Here is a 13,351-nt window from a genome sequence, read left to right as displayed (position 1 = left end):
ATACTCCAATAAGGATCTATTTTAAAAAAATAATGCATTGGAGCAACAGGAGAATATTTAAACGCATAGAAATTGGCTATGTGATTACAAATATCTTAGTAACAACGTAATGGTGTGATCTTAACAGAAAAAATACACTTGCACCATTCTTTTATGTCATTGTAAAGCTTTGTTTAGTAGCCAAAAAGAAAAATGTATATAAACATATTGTTTTCAAGATACTGCCCTTATGACTTGATAAAAACAACCAAGAAGTAAGCAGTTTATTTCCTTTTATCTGAGATTCCTGTTAGAAATGACAAATTGACTACTAAAAAATCGATTTTTTTTTTTAATAGTTTGGTGCTGATCACCAGGCACTACTCTCTTTTGGGGAATTTGAATATAAGTGTTGAAATTATGTTTGGCTTTGATTACTTTATACAGGCATACCTTGTTTCACTGTGCTTCACTTTATTGCACTTTGCAGACAATGTAGTTTTAAAATTGAAGGTTTGCGGCAACTCTCTGTCAAGCAAGTCTATCAGCGCCATTTTTCCAACAACGTTTGCTCACTTCATGTTTCTGTGTCACATTTTGGTGACTCTTGCAATATTTCAAACTTTTTCATTATTATTCTATTTGTTATGGTGGTCTGTGATCAGTGATCTTTGATGTTATTACTACGACTCGCTGAAGACTTAGGTGATGGTTAGCATTTTTAGCAATAAAGTATTTTTGAATTTAGGTATCTACATTTTTTTAGACATAATGTTATTGCACACTTAACAGAATACAATATAGTGTAAACATAAGTTTTAAATGCACTGGGAAACCAAAAATTTCGAGGGACTTACTTTATTGCAATATTCATCCTATTGCAGTGGTCTGGAAACAAACCCCAATATCTCTGAGGTATCCCTGTTAGGAATTATAATTGTAATTTTCCTTTTATTGATTGCTTCAGTATTGCAATTATTCCTTAACAGTTAAAAATCTCTGGGAGTCTGTGTATTGTTGACTGAATGTACATTTTCTTCCTGTTTATTTCTTGGTAAAATTCTTAAGCTTAAAAAAAGAATTTTCTTTCATTTGATTTTCATATTTTCATTTAAAAGTGAATGATCACACTCTTCCACATAACGTCTTTCCAGATTTCTTGCCTCTTTGGGAAAAATAGGTGAAATATTTTTCATTTCTTTTACTTTATGAATTCTTTAAAGCCTGTATTTAATATAAGACCTCAACTGGTGGTGAATATATGGATTGCTGAGCTTCATATAGTTTACTGATTTGATCAGAGTTCCTACTGGATTTTCGTCTCAGCTTTTTTTTTCTTCTTTTAAATTAATTTTTGGCTGCGTTGGGTCTTTGTTGCTGTGCGCAAGCTTTTCTCTAGTTGCAGTGCACAGGCTTCTAATTACGGTGGCTTCTCTTGTTGTGGAGCATGGGCTCTAGGTACGCGGGCTCAGTAGTTATGGCTCGCGGGCTCTAGAGCACAGGCTCAGTAGTTGCACGGGCTTAGTTGCTCCATGGCATGTGGAATCTTCCCAGACCAGGGAATGAACCCGTGTCCCCTGAATTGGCGGGCAGATTCTTAACCACTGCGCCACCAGGGAAGTCCTCTTCTCAGCTTTATACATAGCATAAAATAGTAGACGCCATTAAAAAAAGAGTGGGTAATTGTAGGTGGCTGTGGCGTCTCCTTCCTAGGTACTACTAAAATAGTATCAGTAATCAGCCTTCTGATTATCATCCCTGCAGTCTTCCTCAAAGCCCCTTCAGTTGTCAAATTTTTTGACACTATCTACAACACTTCAAAATAATGGATTGAAAAGTGAAGAATTCAGTCAAAGCTTTTTTGTCACTTATGCTAAAATAAGGTTTTTAAAGTGAAAAATTATTGTATTGTAAACTACATTCAGTCAAACTATGATTCTTTTAGATAAAATATGGTTTTATGTAGAGTAGACCATACTAGAAGTATTGCTTAGAGCTGGTGGTGAAATCAGGGGGTCAAAAAGGCCAGTGACAAATGTCCAGAGGACACTGTAGTTGTGGATTCCTGACACATTGACTGACAAAATGGCTCTTAGGCCATGGCTGTGCATTGGAAGTGTGGGGTAGAGTGAAAAGGGAGGTTTTTTTCCCTCACTTTTTAGTCTCTATATTTCTATATTATTTGAATTTTTATAGTGAGAGTGTTTTCATTTCTTACCTGTATAATTTTTTAAGAGATATAAGTTAAAGAAAAAAGACGTTGCAGTTGTACATATCTGAGACTAAGAACATATTATGATTTTAAAGGATGATTATGTCGATTATGTTGAGAATGCCCTAGTTCACAATCAGTAGGAGGTACCTAAGTAAAAGTGGTTCTCGATTCTCTGTCTCTTTCGCCACTCTCACATTATGGCTCAGAGATGGACACCTGCAGAGAACTGAAGCTGCCCCAGCTGATGTGTGCAAGTCATACAAAACCCAACATATCGTAGGGTCTCCTTGCAGTATAGGAATAAGCAAATCTTGTACCTTAGTCTACATATCCTACTAAATTAGTCACAGAGTCAAGGTGGAAACATCTTTTTTGAAGTAGAGAATAGGATGAATGTATGATTTTTCTCTCTCAATAAACACACAGACCTTGGTATACCTCAATAAACAAAGAGAAACACAAATTTAAGATATGATTTTTCTTTAATCACTTTACTGTTTACTCCAACACTTCCTATTTTCTATTAATAAATGTTCTTGGAGGTTAAATGATAGTGCCTTGTTATGGGAATGTGGTTTGTGTATGGTAATGGGGTTTGATTCAGTAGGTTTCAAAAATGGGAAATAATTTCTACTGCATTATACTTAAAAAATATAATTGGTTACTAAGATCATGTATCGCTGTTAATTATATTGTAAGGATGATTGCAATTAAACAAATGAATATGTGTAACTTTGTACCTTATACAGTAATCATAAACTGTTACTACTTGTTTACTGCTTAATGTAACTCTGAATTTATTAACAATATATATTTTAAAAATATATACACATATATATATGCATTTTAAAATAACACAGTCTAAATTCTGATCTAGTAGTCCAACTTTCCAGCATAGTTCTAACATCTTCAGGTTAACTTGGTGTCTGGAAATCTATTCTCATCTGTTTATGGTTTTCCTTCAACTCATTCAAAGGATCTTAGGGAGGATTTAAGGATTTAAGTTGGAACTTACAGAAGTTGAGAATCAACTGTTTGAGTTCTCATGATTTCCTTCACACACCCAAAAGAGAAAAATGACACAATAAAAGTGTTTTGCAGTTACTTGGGTTTCCTTCTCAGTTGTCTTTGATTTCTCTGATCTTACCTATTGTTACCTAAAATTTTTTCCCATCTAAGTGTGTTGCCTCCAAACTTCCCGCTCCTTCTGATCAATATCATTTTCTAAACCACTTTCTTTCGCTGCCAAAGAACATAGATTTGGCTCAATTAGTGATTACTATCTCTTAGAGAGACTAAGACTATATTTGTAGAATATAGCAGTCTTTTTTTTTTTAAAAAAAAAACTTAATCAGAAAAATTACAAGTATTTAAAAGCAGATTTAATGGGTCTCATTGAAAAAACTATGACACAGCAAATTTCAGGATCCACACTGAAGTATCAGTTGCTTTGGCAATCCCTCTCAGTTAGATGCCATGGTTGAAAGCACTCAGGCAGTACTTCTCATAGAGGAGCATATCAGAATTGCTGGTACTAAAGTACTTTTTAGTTTGAAAGATGAAGAACATCCATTGTTTTCATAGTTGCATAATGGACACTTTTGGGGACCTGCCCAGATTCCCTTTATCAGATTGATGCTTTCATCCTGCAGGTGCTCCTGACAGCTCACATCTAACCCTTCTTTTGAAAATTACCCTCAGACTGGAGCCTCCTTACTGGGAAATGCTGGGAAGGTTATGCTCCTTCCCATGTAGTTAATGACTGATACCAGGGTACAAAAAGCTGTTACCCTCCTCAAGGTGAGACAACTCTGTGGTACCATTCATGCTCCAGAGCGCCCCGTACCCTCCAGTTTCCACTAAGTCCACATCTTTGTGGATTTCCACTTTCTTCACCTGCCCTATCCTGTATCCCTTATTCTCATATAGATTTCACCGGACAGCAATTCTTCAATTAACTACTTGCACAAAAGTCTTCATCTCCGGTTCTGCATTTTGGGCAGCTGGCTTTAGACAAATATAAACTATAAAAATTAAAGCTCTGCAGTATCTTCTTGCCTGGAAGGGATACGTAGATTCTATATTTTGCTTACTAGCGATTCTTTGGAACCCAGTACCAGGAGATAAAATGCACCTCTGCTCCCCAAGCATAGAGCAACTTTGGGGGTAGATTGGAGGAAAAATGGATAATATTGTTATTAAATATGTATTATTGAGATACATCTCAAATGTTATATAGATAAATTTTAAAAAGCTAAATACTGCTACAGGCAGAGACATGGAAGTTATTACTTTTTAATTTATTTTTGTTGTATTTCTATTAATCTGGATTCACAATATTTTCAAGAATTCTAGTTGGTTATAACATTTTCAAGCAGAAACTAGAAATACTACGGAGGTCCCTGCAATTCCACTTAAAACTTGTGGTAGTAACTTTATAAATGGAATATGAAAGATTTCACAGGTTTCCCAAAAATCTTTTGGACCCTCAGTAATTAACTTTCTCTCATTGCTGGACCTGTCAATTCTTGTTAGTTATTACCTAAAATATTATTTATGAACTAATTTTAAGTGCTTTCACATTTTGATTGAGAAGTCTCTGACATTTTTCCGTCAAATAGCAACAAACTTTAAAAGTCCCAAATCCTTTCCCACATCATTTTCTGTCTCCTTATTTAGCTTATTTTGTTCCATGCTAAATGGCTGAAATGATGCAGCAGAGAGAACACAGATATTTAACTCTAGCAACTAATATAGCTGGCTATGTACTTGGACTTTAATTTTATTGAAAATTGTTTTACTGATTGTTAAAGAATATCACAAAGGGATAGCAATCTCAATTCTAGTGACTTTCTAAATATATTGTTGAATAAAAATGTCCCAATCAATGTTCTTATTTAAAATGGTACTTTTAAATTGCCTTATTTTTTCATATGTATGATGGAATGATATTTTCTTAAAGAACCAAGTCTGTGTTGAGTTATATTTTATTATATCTTTTCACAAGCTGAAATCTTATATGTCTTCTTTATAATATAATGTCTTGATACTGAAATTATCCAATTGGCTAAAGCACACTGCCATGCCTTCTTAAAAGGCCTCATATAGGTGGTCATACCTATAGGAATCCTATTAATAGGAGATTGCAAAGACTGCATTTCTATCAATATTTCTGAAGAGATTCAAGTCTTTTTTCAACATATAAGACAGAACAGAACAGGCAAAAATGCATTTTTTATTTAAAAAATTCTTGCTTTTAAAGTTCTCAAACAACCAAGTGGCATTCTGAACCTCAAACTGCAGTGTGACTAAGATGCAGCTGAAGTAATTGTGTTGTAAAATAATTTATTTATTTTTAAAAATTCAGTTTTATATGTAAATTATATACATTTATATTATATCTATTCCTTGCTCCTGAATGTTACTTTCACATAACCAATAGATTTTGCAAATTACTTTGCATTACATAATCGCTTGAAGTAGAATTAAAGATGGGACAGATATATAAATTATAAAATTAATTTAGAAATATATAAAATAAATCACTTTTGTCTAGGAGTTGTACAAAATGAAGGAAATATTATATGTAGTTTAATGTTTATGTAGTAAATATAAATCATATGCTGTGTGGAGTTCTAGACAAATGTGTTTGTTATTCCTGATTTTTATATCCATGGAGATTACATGACGAGGTATAGACATAGGGTATGCACCTTTTTCATAAGTCAAGAGCATATCTTTTGCAACTTTTTATTTATGAATCACCCAGTGTCATGAGGCTGAACAAACCCAGAAAATTATTCTTGTGTATTTTCGAATTTGCTACTGCCAAGCATGCCTCTGGGTATTGTTATCTCCAGGTAAAGATGTCAAATAAATGCTTTGGATCTGCACATCTAACCTTTCTTCTCTTCGTAATATTAATCATATAAAAACTTTTATTTGATGCAATACTCGTCTCCACACAAATTTTCTTCTAGGGGTGGAAGGTGGGATGTAAATAGGAGGGAGGCTGTTTGGCATCTGGAATCAATTTTTTAGAATTTATGTAGAATTAGATATAGTAATTTATTCTGAAATTCCAGAACATTTATTTAGAGTTTATTGGTGATTATAGTATTTTACATTTGCCATGCCTATAATATTCTTCCTTGGCTTGGGATTTTACCTGTACCATGGGCAAATTAAGGCATTAAAAAAAAAAAAAGGATTGTTTCTTCTATCATTTACGTGTGTACATGCCTATTGCCCAAATCAGTGGAAATATGGGTAGGCTCTCTGGCATCTGCTCAGCATGAGTGTTTATGATAAAACTGTGGAGAATAAGTGATTATTTGGTCCCAATGTCCTAGTATGTATATTTCCTGATATCAAGTGATTTGAGGATATTCATAATACAGCTTCCATTTTGATCCTGTGACTAGGTGATTGTTCATGGCATTGTTCAGTGCTGTACCTTTACAGTATATAGAGAAAGAGGCTATGAGTTCTTGTTAATATTTTTAAACTCCAGAAGCTTAGTCCTTCCTTCTAAAATGAGGCAAGGAGGGATATCAGTCCCTGAATGATGAACTGTGTGAATACATCATTAAAAATTCATTTATTTTCAGTCTCGGGCTGCCTTATGAAGTCACACAACAACATGATATCAGTCATCCATTAATCCAGTCTCTTCTTCCTAACAACATCTTGTGGAAACTGTATTGGTATATTACTTAAATTTTGTAATCATGAATTATTATTTTATGAACATTTAAATATAGGGAAAGATTATTGTGGTTTGTTCCATTGGCAGGATCTCCACTGTAATAATACCTTAGTCCAAAAGTTATATAAGTGCTTAGCAATCTAAGGTATACAGTATGCTTCTAATTATCTAAGTTCAATAGAGAATACATGCTGACTTCCAAGGACTTGAAGCAAATATCTAGACTATAACTAATTACAGTGTTCTGTAACAGTTTCAATATTAGATTATTATGTTAGTCTCAACTCTACAGGGTACAAATTTGTCATGTGGCTCTTCAGCTAAGTGGTATTTGCAGATAGAGGTATGTATCATAGTGCTTGTTAAGAGAAAAGGATTTGGAATCAGATCAATTTGGGTTCAAATCTTATCTGCCACAGGTCAGCTAAATGACCTTGGGCAAGTTAATTAACCACTCTGGGCCTCAAAAAAATGGGGAATAGTAATATTCAACTAACACAAGTTAGTTGAGATCAGATAAGTTCATGTATATAAAGAGCCTAATACAGTGACTAGCACATTACAGATACTCAGTAAAAGTCTATACTTTTATTATCATCATCAGATTTGTTGGATCAAAATCTTTTATCTCTCTGGAGCATCATGCCTTCTTGACAGCAATGTTTTCCTATAATAATAAACCAGATAATGGCTCCATCCACTTCACAGGGAGGGCAAAGGCAAGCATTATATGAAGGCTTTTTCATCTGGTTTTCTACAGTTTTCTCTTTCCAAGTATGTGAAAGCAGTTTTCACCTGGCAGTGAACCCAAAATAATGAACTCCATGATGAGTGAGTTGGGTTGTTCAACTACTAAACACTGTTCTGACAATGATATGAACTGCAGGACTAATTGTGCCCCATCCGTTTAACCTAAGGAGAGCATAATCAGACTACCTTGGCGTCTTCGAGAAGAGTTAAATTTGCAAGACCAGATGATGTTCTAAGCTCTCAAAGTCTGGTACAAAACAGTCTTTATATCTTAATCCTCAATTCTCCCTAAAGCCTCAGTTAACTTTTGGGCTGTACCAAGAGTTTTTCTGCAATAGTCTCACACTACCGCAGAACCTAAATTGGAACTTCTGCCAGACTGAACAACACAACGCACTTTTGTCCCAGTTTCATACTCTCAGCCCTTGGGGATGACTGCTTCATGCTTTTCCTATCTGGCTGTAAACCAGGTAATCAGTTTGGATGCTATTTCACTTTAGTCCTTGGCATTTGGCTGAAACAGTGGCTCCTAGCAATCATAATGAAGAGAATGGAACAAATCTACTGGTTATTTTAGTACAGAAAGTCTTCAATGACTCTAAGACATTCAGATATCTTGGATACTTAGAATTTTGAGTGTCATTACAAAACACTTAAACAATAATGAACAGTAGGTAAAATAACATAGTATGCTTGAAAGACTGCTTCTAACCCATGACTTGTTTATTGGAAGGGGATATGTATCATATTAAAGTTTAAGCTTTTGCATGACTAGAACTCCTTATAAAGAAAGCATCAACCTCTGACCCAGGTTGAATGAAAACATCTGTTTATTTTGGTTCTCCTCACCCCTCCTCACAGCTGTAAATTAGCCAATTTATAATAAAATTGTCCTTCAATATTGGAGAGAAGAGTATTTTTAAAGTTCATTTTCATTTTCTTACTGTTTGATATTTTTAGGTTGATATAGGCACTGGATTCCACTCTAAATTTTATGCAACCTCTACAAGAATGGGGCACTGGGGATAAAAAAATGCAACTGAATTTCCTCGAGATTAATCCCTTTCCTTGTGAGTGGATTAAATTCTTATAGAAATTGTCAGAGCCAATGTCTTTAGATCACCTCAACACTTTTAACTAAGTATCTACCATATGTTTGGTGTGGTCAATAAATTAAGAGCAGTCTGAGTCTTCTGTAGATTTGGAACTTTTAATTACTCTGATCAATTTTGCTGTAATAGAGATTCACTTTTCAGATTTTAAGTGTTTTAGAAAGTAATCAGGCAAAGAAAAGTGCTTTTGAGGGAAATCTTTCAATGGATAGATTATATAATTCAAGCTCTATATCTGTTACATTTAACCAAAAGAGAAATTATAAGATCATAGAAATAGTTCAGTCTCACTAGAGTCATCAAAATGTTACAATGAAAAATTAAATGAATAGTTATAAAGTGTTCATATTTCATCACAGTGGAAGAATTACAGGCAATGATTTGAAAGCCTCACACCTGCTATCCCCTTCAGTTGAAAATAAAAGCAGAAAAGTAACAGCATTCAGACATCTTGACTATTTAGCAACTTGTGCATCTTTAATTGAAAAATATCTATTACCCTGTGCCTTCCAAAAATATAGTGAAAAGATATATCTGCTGGTGAGATAGGAGAGGAAAACATGTCTTTTGAATTTCAACTATCTTATGAATGATAAGTTTGTTATCTTTTCATTGAAAGAACTTATGGAAGAGATGTAAAACCAGAGACAAAAAGAGGGGTCAAGATGAATAAGACAATAATTTGAGGCTTTTAAAAATACCATCATATGTTTCTGATAATTTTGACTTTTCATGCTTTTTGTCTTAAGATATATTAATAATTTATTAAAATTCAGTAAACACTTGGTACTACTAAGCCATGAATATTTAAATTCTACTAAATCAATGATTATCCTCAACATCATTTCAAAAAGGAAATGTAGAAGTTACTTATACACAGACATTGCTAACTGGAATTTCCCTAATTATATAGGATTGCTTCATATACATCCCTTATATATGAATACCTGCTCCAATCAGTTAACCAAAGAAATTCTTATCTATGGCCACTGGGGATTCCTTTTTACTCCTTTCCATCCAAATAGTCCAACCTCTTTCTTTCTTCTTCTTCAGAAAGGAAAGGAAGAAGGCATAACTAATGGTAGGAAACAAAAACACTGGGAAGAAGTAGAGGAAAATAAGGGATTAAAGGCTATGGAAATCTCCAAAGTAGAGGCATCCAAATTTTTTCAGAAATAAGTCTTTAATCAGAAACTGATGTGTGGGTGATTTTTACAATAGTGGTAAATTGAAAGGATCCGCACCACTTTGTGACTCAAAGGTTAAGTCGAGAGCCTGAGGAGGTTTTATTCATATCTAATTTCTGTCTTTCTTCATCATCCCAAAGTTTTATGATGTCACTTAATGCAATTAAATTTGATGAGGTCAAAAGCAGACAGTTTCAATGATCATCAAATTATAATCACTAATTGTTTAAAAGCTGAGAGTATTAAACCCTGATGGCAGAAGGCAGGTTACATAGCTCAGGGTACATTTTTTTGCTTAAAAAAGTCAAGTGGTCCATAATGGGATCAGACAGGCCAGATGTGAACATATGCAGCATGGTGGATATTCAGCAACATTTGAGGTTAGAGTTGGGGGTGGTGGTGAACCATTACCCATGATTTGACAGACAGAGGTGAGCATAAGAGGAGGACCTGATTCCTCTGCCATGGCTAACACTGATTTTCTCACAGAATATTTGTTTCCCATGGTCTTTCAGTTCTACAATTCTATTAGTGAAATACTTTACGAACATGATGGATTAAAGAGATGGCAATCAGCTGGCCCTGGCGTTGAATCATTATTTATTCATTCTGTTACTATGAGAAAACTTTTTCCCAAATCAGTGATCCACAAATAAAATTTTGGAAAAAGCTTGTTAGAAATTGCCTATATAGCTTCCTTTACAAATATATACAACTGTGAACAAAACAAAAAGCAAAAACAAGCCACTTCCTATTCAAAGAGAATGCTTAAATTTATTTTTTCTCATTCATAGGATTTGTCAAGCACTATAGTGAATTCCTTTTTCCCTTTGCTGAAAAAGTTTCTAATTGGCTTCATAGTTAGCCAGCTTATTAAAGCACAGTAAAACCAAAAAATTGAAAAAAGTTTTTTTGCTGCAGTAGAATATAGTGTTTTTCTAGTTAAAATTGCGAATAAGAAATTCAGTTCTTACCTTGTCAGAAGGTTTAAATGGATTTCCTTGTCCACTAATTCCACCACTGATACTAAATCCAAGGCCAGGATTCTTTTCTATTCTCACACAAAACTATGCAAAAAAAGATATAAAAAGGTAATCAAATACATATAAAAGCTAAATATCTTCAAATAACTGTATCGCAATAGAAAATAATCACATTTCACTTAAGTTCTCAGGGTTAGCCTATGTTAACTTGGTATATAAAAGACAGTATAATCTCTGACAAAATAGTGTTTCTATAAGCATCAGTTATAATTGGAACTAACAAAATTACCTGAACAAGCAGACATGAGTAAATATTTATTCGTTACCTGTGCAGGACTAAATTTTGATTAGCAGTTTTTAAAACTTAGAAAACCCCTTAAAAAAAAAGATTGTACATTATTTTAATTATCTACTTTAAACGTACATATAGTCTGACTAATTAGAAAGGACTGTATGAATAAGTGAAAGAAAATTTGTAAATGTAGAGTGAGGGAAAAGATGGCTATTTGATTAATTAGTTGATTAATTATTTACACATCTTTATTGGAGTATAATTGCTTTACAATGTTGTGTTAGTTTCTGCTGTATAACAAAGTGAATCAGCTATATGTATACATATATCCCCATAACCCCTCCCTCTTCCGTCTCCCTCCCACTCTCCCTAGCCCACCCCTCTAGTGGGTCACAAAGCACTGAGCTGATCTCCTTGTGCTATGCAGCTGCTTCCCATTAGCTAGCTTCCCATTAGCTAACTATTTTACATATGGTAGTGTATATATGTCAATGCTACTCTCTCACTTCGCTCCAACTTACCCTTCCCGCTCCTTGTGTCCTCCTTGTGTCTATTGTCTATGTCTGCATCTTTACTCCTGTCCTGCCCCTAGGTTCGTCAGAACCAATTTTTTTTTTTTTTTTTTTAGATTCCATATGTATGTGTTAGCATACGGTATTTGTTTTTCTCTTCCTGACTTACTTCACTCTGTATGACAGACTCTAGGTCCATCCACCTCACTACAAATAACTCAATTTCGTTTATTTTTATGGCTGAGTAATATTCCGTTGAATATATGTGCCACATCTTCTTTATCCATTCATCTGTTGATGGACACTTAGGTTTCTTCCATGTCCTGGCTATTGTAAATAGTGCTGCAATGAACATTGTGGTACATATGGTTTTCTCTGGGTATATGCCCAGTAGTGGGATTGCTGGGTCATATGGTAGTTCTAATTTTAGTTTTGTAAGGAACCTCCATACTGTTGTCCATAGTGGCTGTATTGATTTACATTCCCACCAATAGTGCAAGAGGGTTCCCTTTTCTCCACACCCTCTCCAGCATTTATTGTTTGTAGATTTTTTGATGATGGCCATTATGACTGGTGTGAGGTGATACCTCATTATAGTTTTGATTTGCATTTCTCTAATGATTAATGATGTTGAGCCTCCGTTCATGTGTTTGTTGGCAATCTGTATATCTTCTTTGGAGAAATGTCGATTTAGGTCTTCTGTTCATTTTTGGATTGGGTTGTTTGTTTTTTTGAAATTGAGCTGCATGAGCTGCTTGTAAATTTTGGAGAGTAATCCTTTGTCAGTTGCTTCATTTGCAAATATTTTCTCCCATTCTGAGGGTTGTCTTTTGGTCATGTTTATGGTTTCCTTTGCTGTGCTAAAGCTCTGAAGTTTCATTAGGTCCCATTGTTTATTTTTGTTTTTATTTCCATTTCTCTAGAAGGTGGGTCAAAAAGGATCTTGATGTGATTTATGTCATAGAGTGTTCCGCCTTTGTTTTCCTTTAAGAGTTTGATAGTGTCTGGCCTTACATTTAGGTGTTTAATCCATTTTGAGTTTATTTTTGCGCATAGTGTTAGGAAGTGTTCTAATTTCATTCTTTTACATGTAGCTGCCCAGTTTTCCCAGCACCACTTATTAAAGAGGCTGTCTTTTCTCCACTGTATATTCTTGCCTCCTTTATCAAAGACAAGGTGACCATATGTGTGTGGGTTTACCTCTGGGCTTTCTATCCTATTCCACTGATCTATATTTCTGTTTTTGTGCCAGTGCCATAGTGTCTTGATTACTGTAGCTTTGCAGTATAGTCTGAGGTCTGGGAGTCTGATTCCTCCAGCTCCATTTTTCTTTCCCAAGATTGCTTCAGCTATTCGAGGTCTTTTTTGTTTCCAAACAAATTGTGAATTTTTTTGCTCTAGTTCTGTGAAAAATGCCATTGGTAGTTTGATAGGGATTGCATTGAACCTGTAGATTGCTTTGGGTAGTATAGTCATTTTCACAATATTGATTCTTCCAATCCAAGAACATGGTATATCTCTCCATCTGTTTGTATCATCTTTAATTTCTTTCATCAGTGTCTTATAGTTTTCTGCATACAGGTCTTTTGCCTCCTTAGGTAGGTTTACTCCTA

General features: G+C 34.4%; 1 protein-coding gene across 2 annotated transcripts in view; it reads right to left on the bottom strand.

Annotated features, from left to right (window-relative positions):
- The window catches only part of LRRC7 (leucine rich repeat containing 7), a 391,693-nt gene that overhangs the window by 19,620 nt on the left and 358,722 nt on the right, over window positions 1–13,351 (bottom strand). For both annotated transcript variants that reach the window (XM_065892761.1, XM_065892769.1), the window contains one exon: window positions 10,926–11,018. In XM_065892761.1, coding sequence (XP_065748833.1) covers window positions 10,926–11,018 — 93 coding nt within the window. The remainder of the gene's footprint in view (window positions 1–10,925; window positions 11,019–13,351) is intronic.

Source organism: Phocoena phocoena, chromosome 1, assembly GCF_963924675.1.
Source record: "Phocoena phocoena chromosome 1, mPhoPho1.1, whole genome shotgun sequence".
In the NCBI taxonomy this organism is placed as follows: domain Eukaryota; kingdom Metazoa; phylum Chordata; class Mammalia; order Artiodactyla; family Phocoenidae; genus Phocoena; species Phocoena phocoena.
The sequence above is the reverse complement of the archived record's forward strand: the minus strand, read 5'-3'. Positions and strand labels throughout refer to the sequence as shown.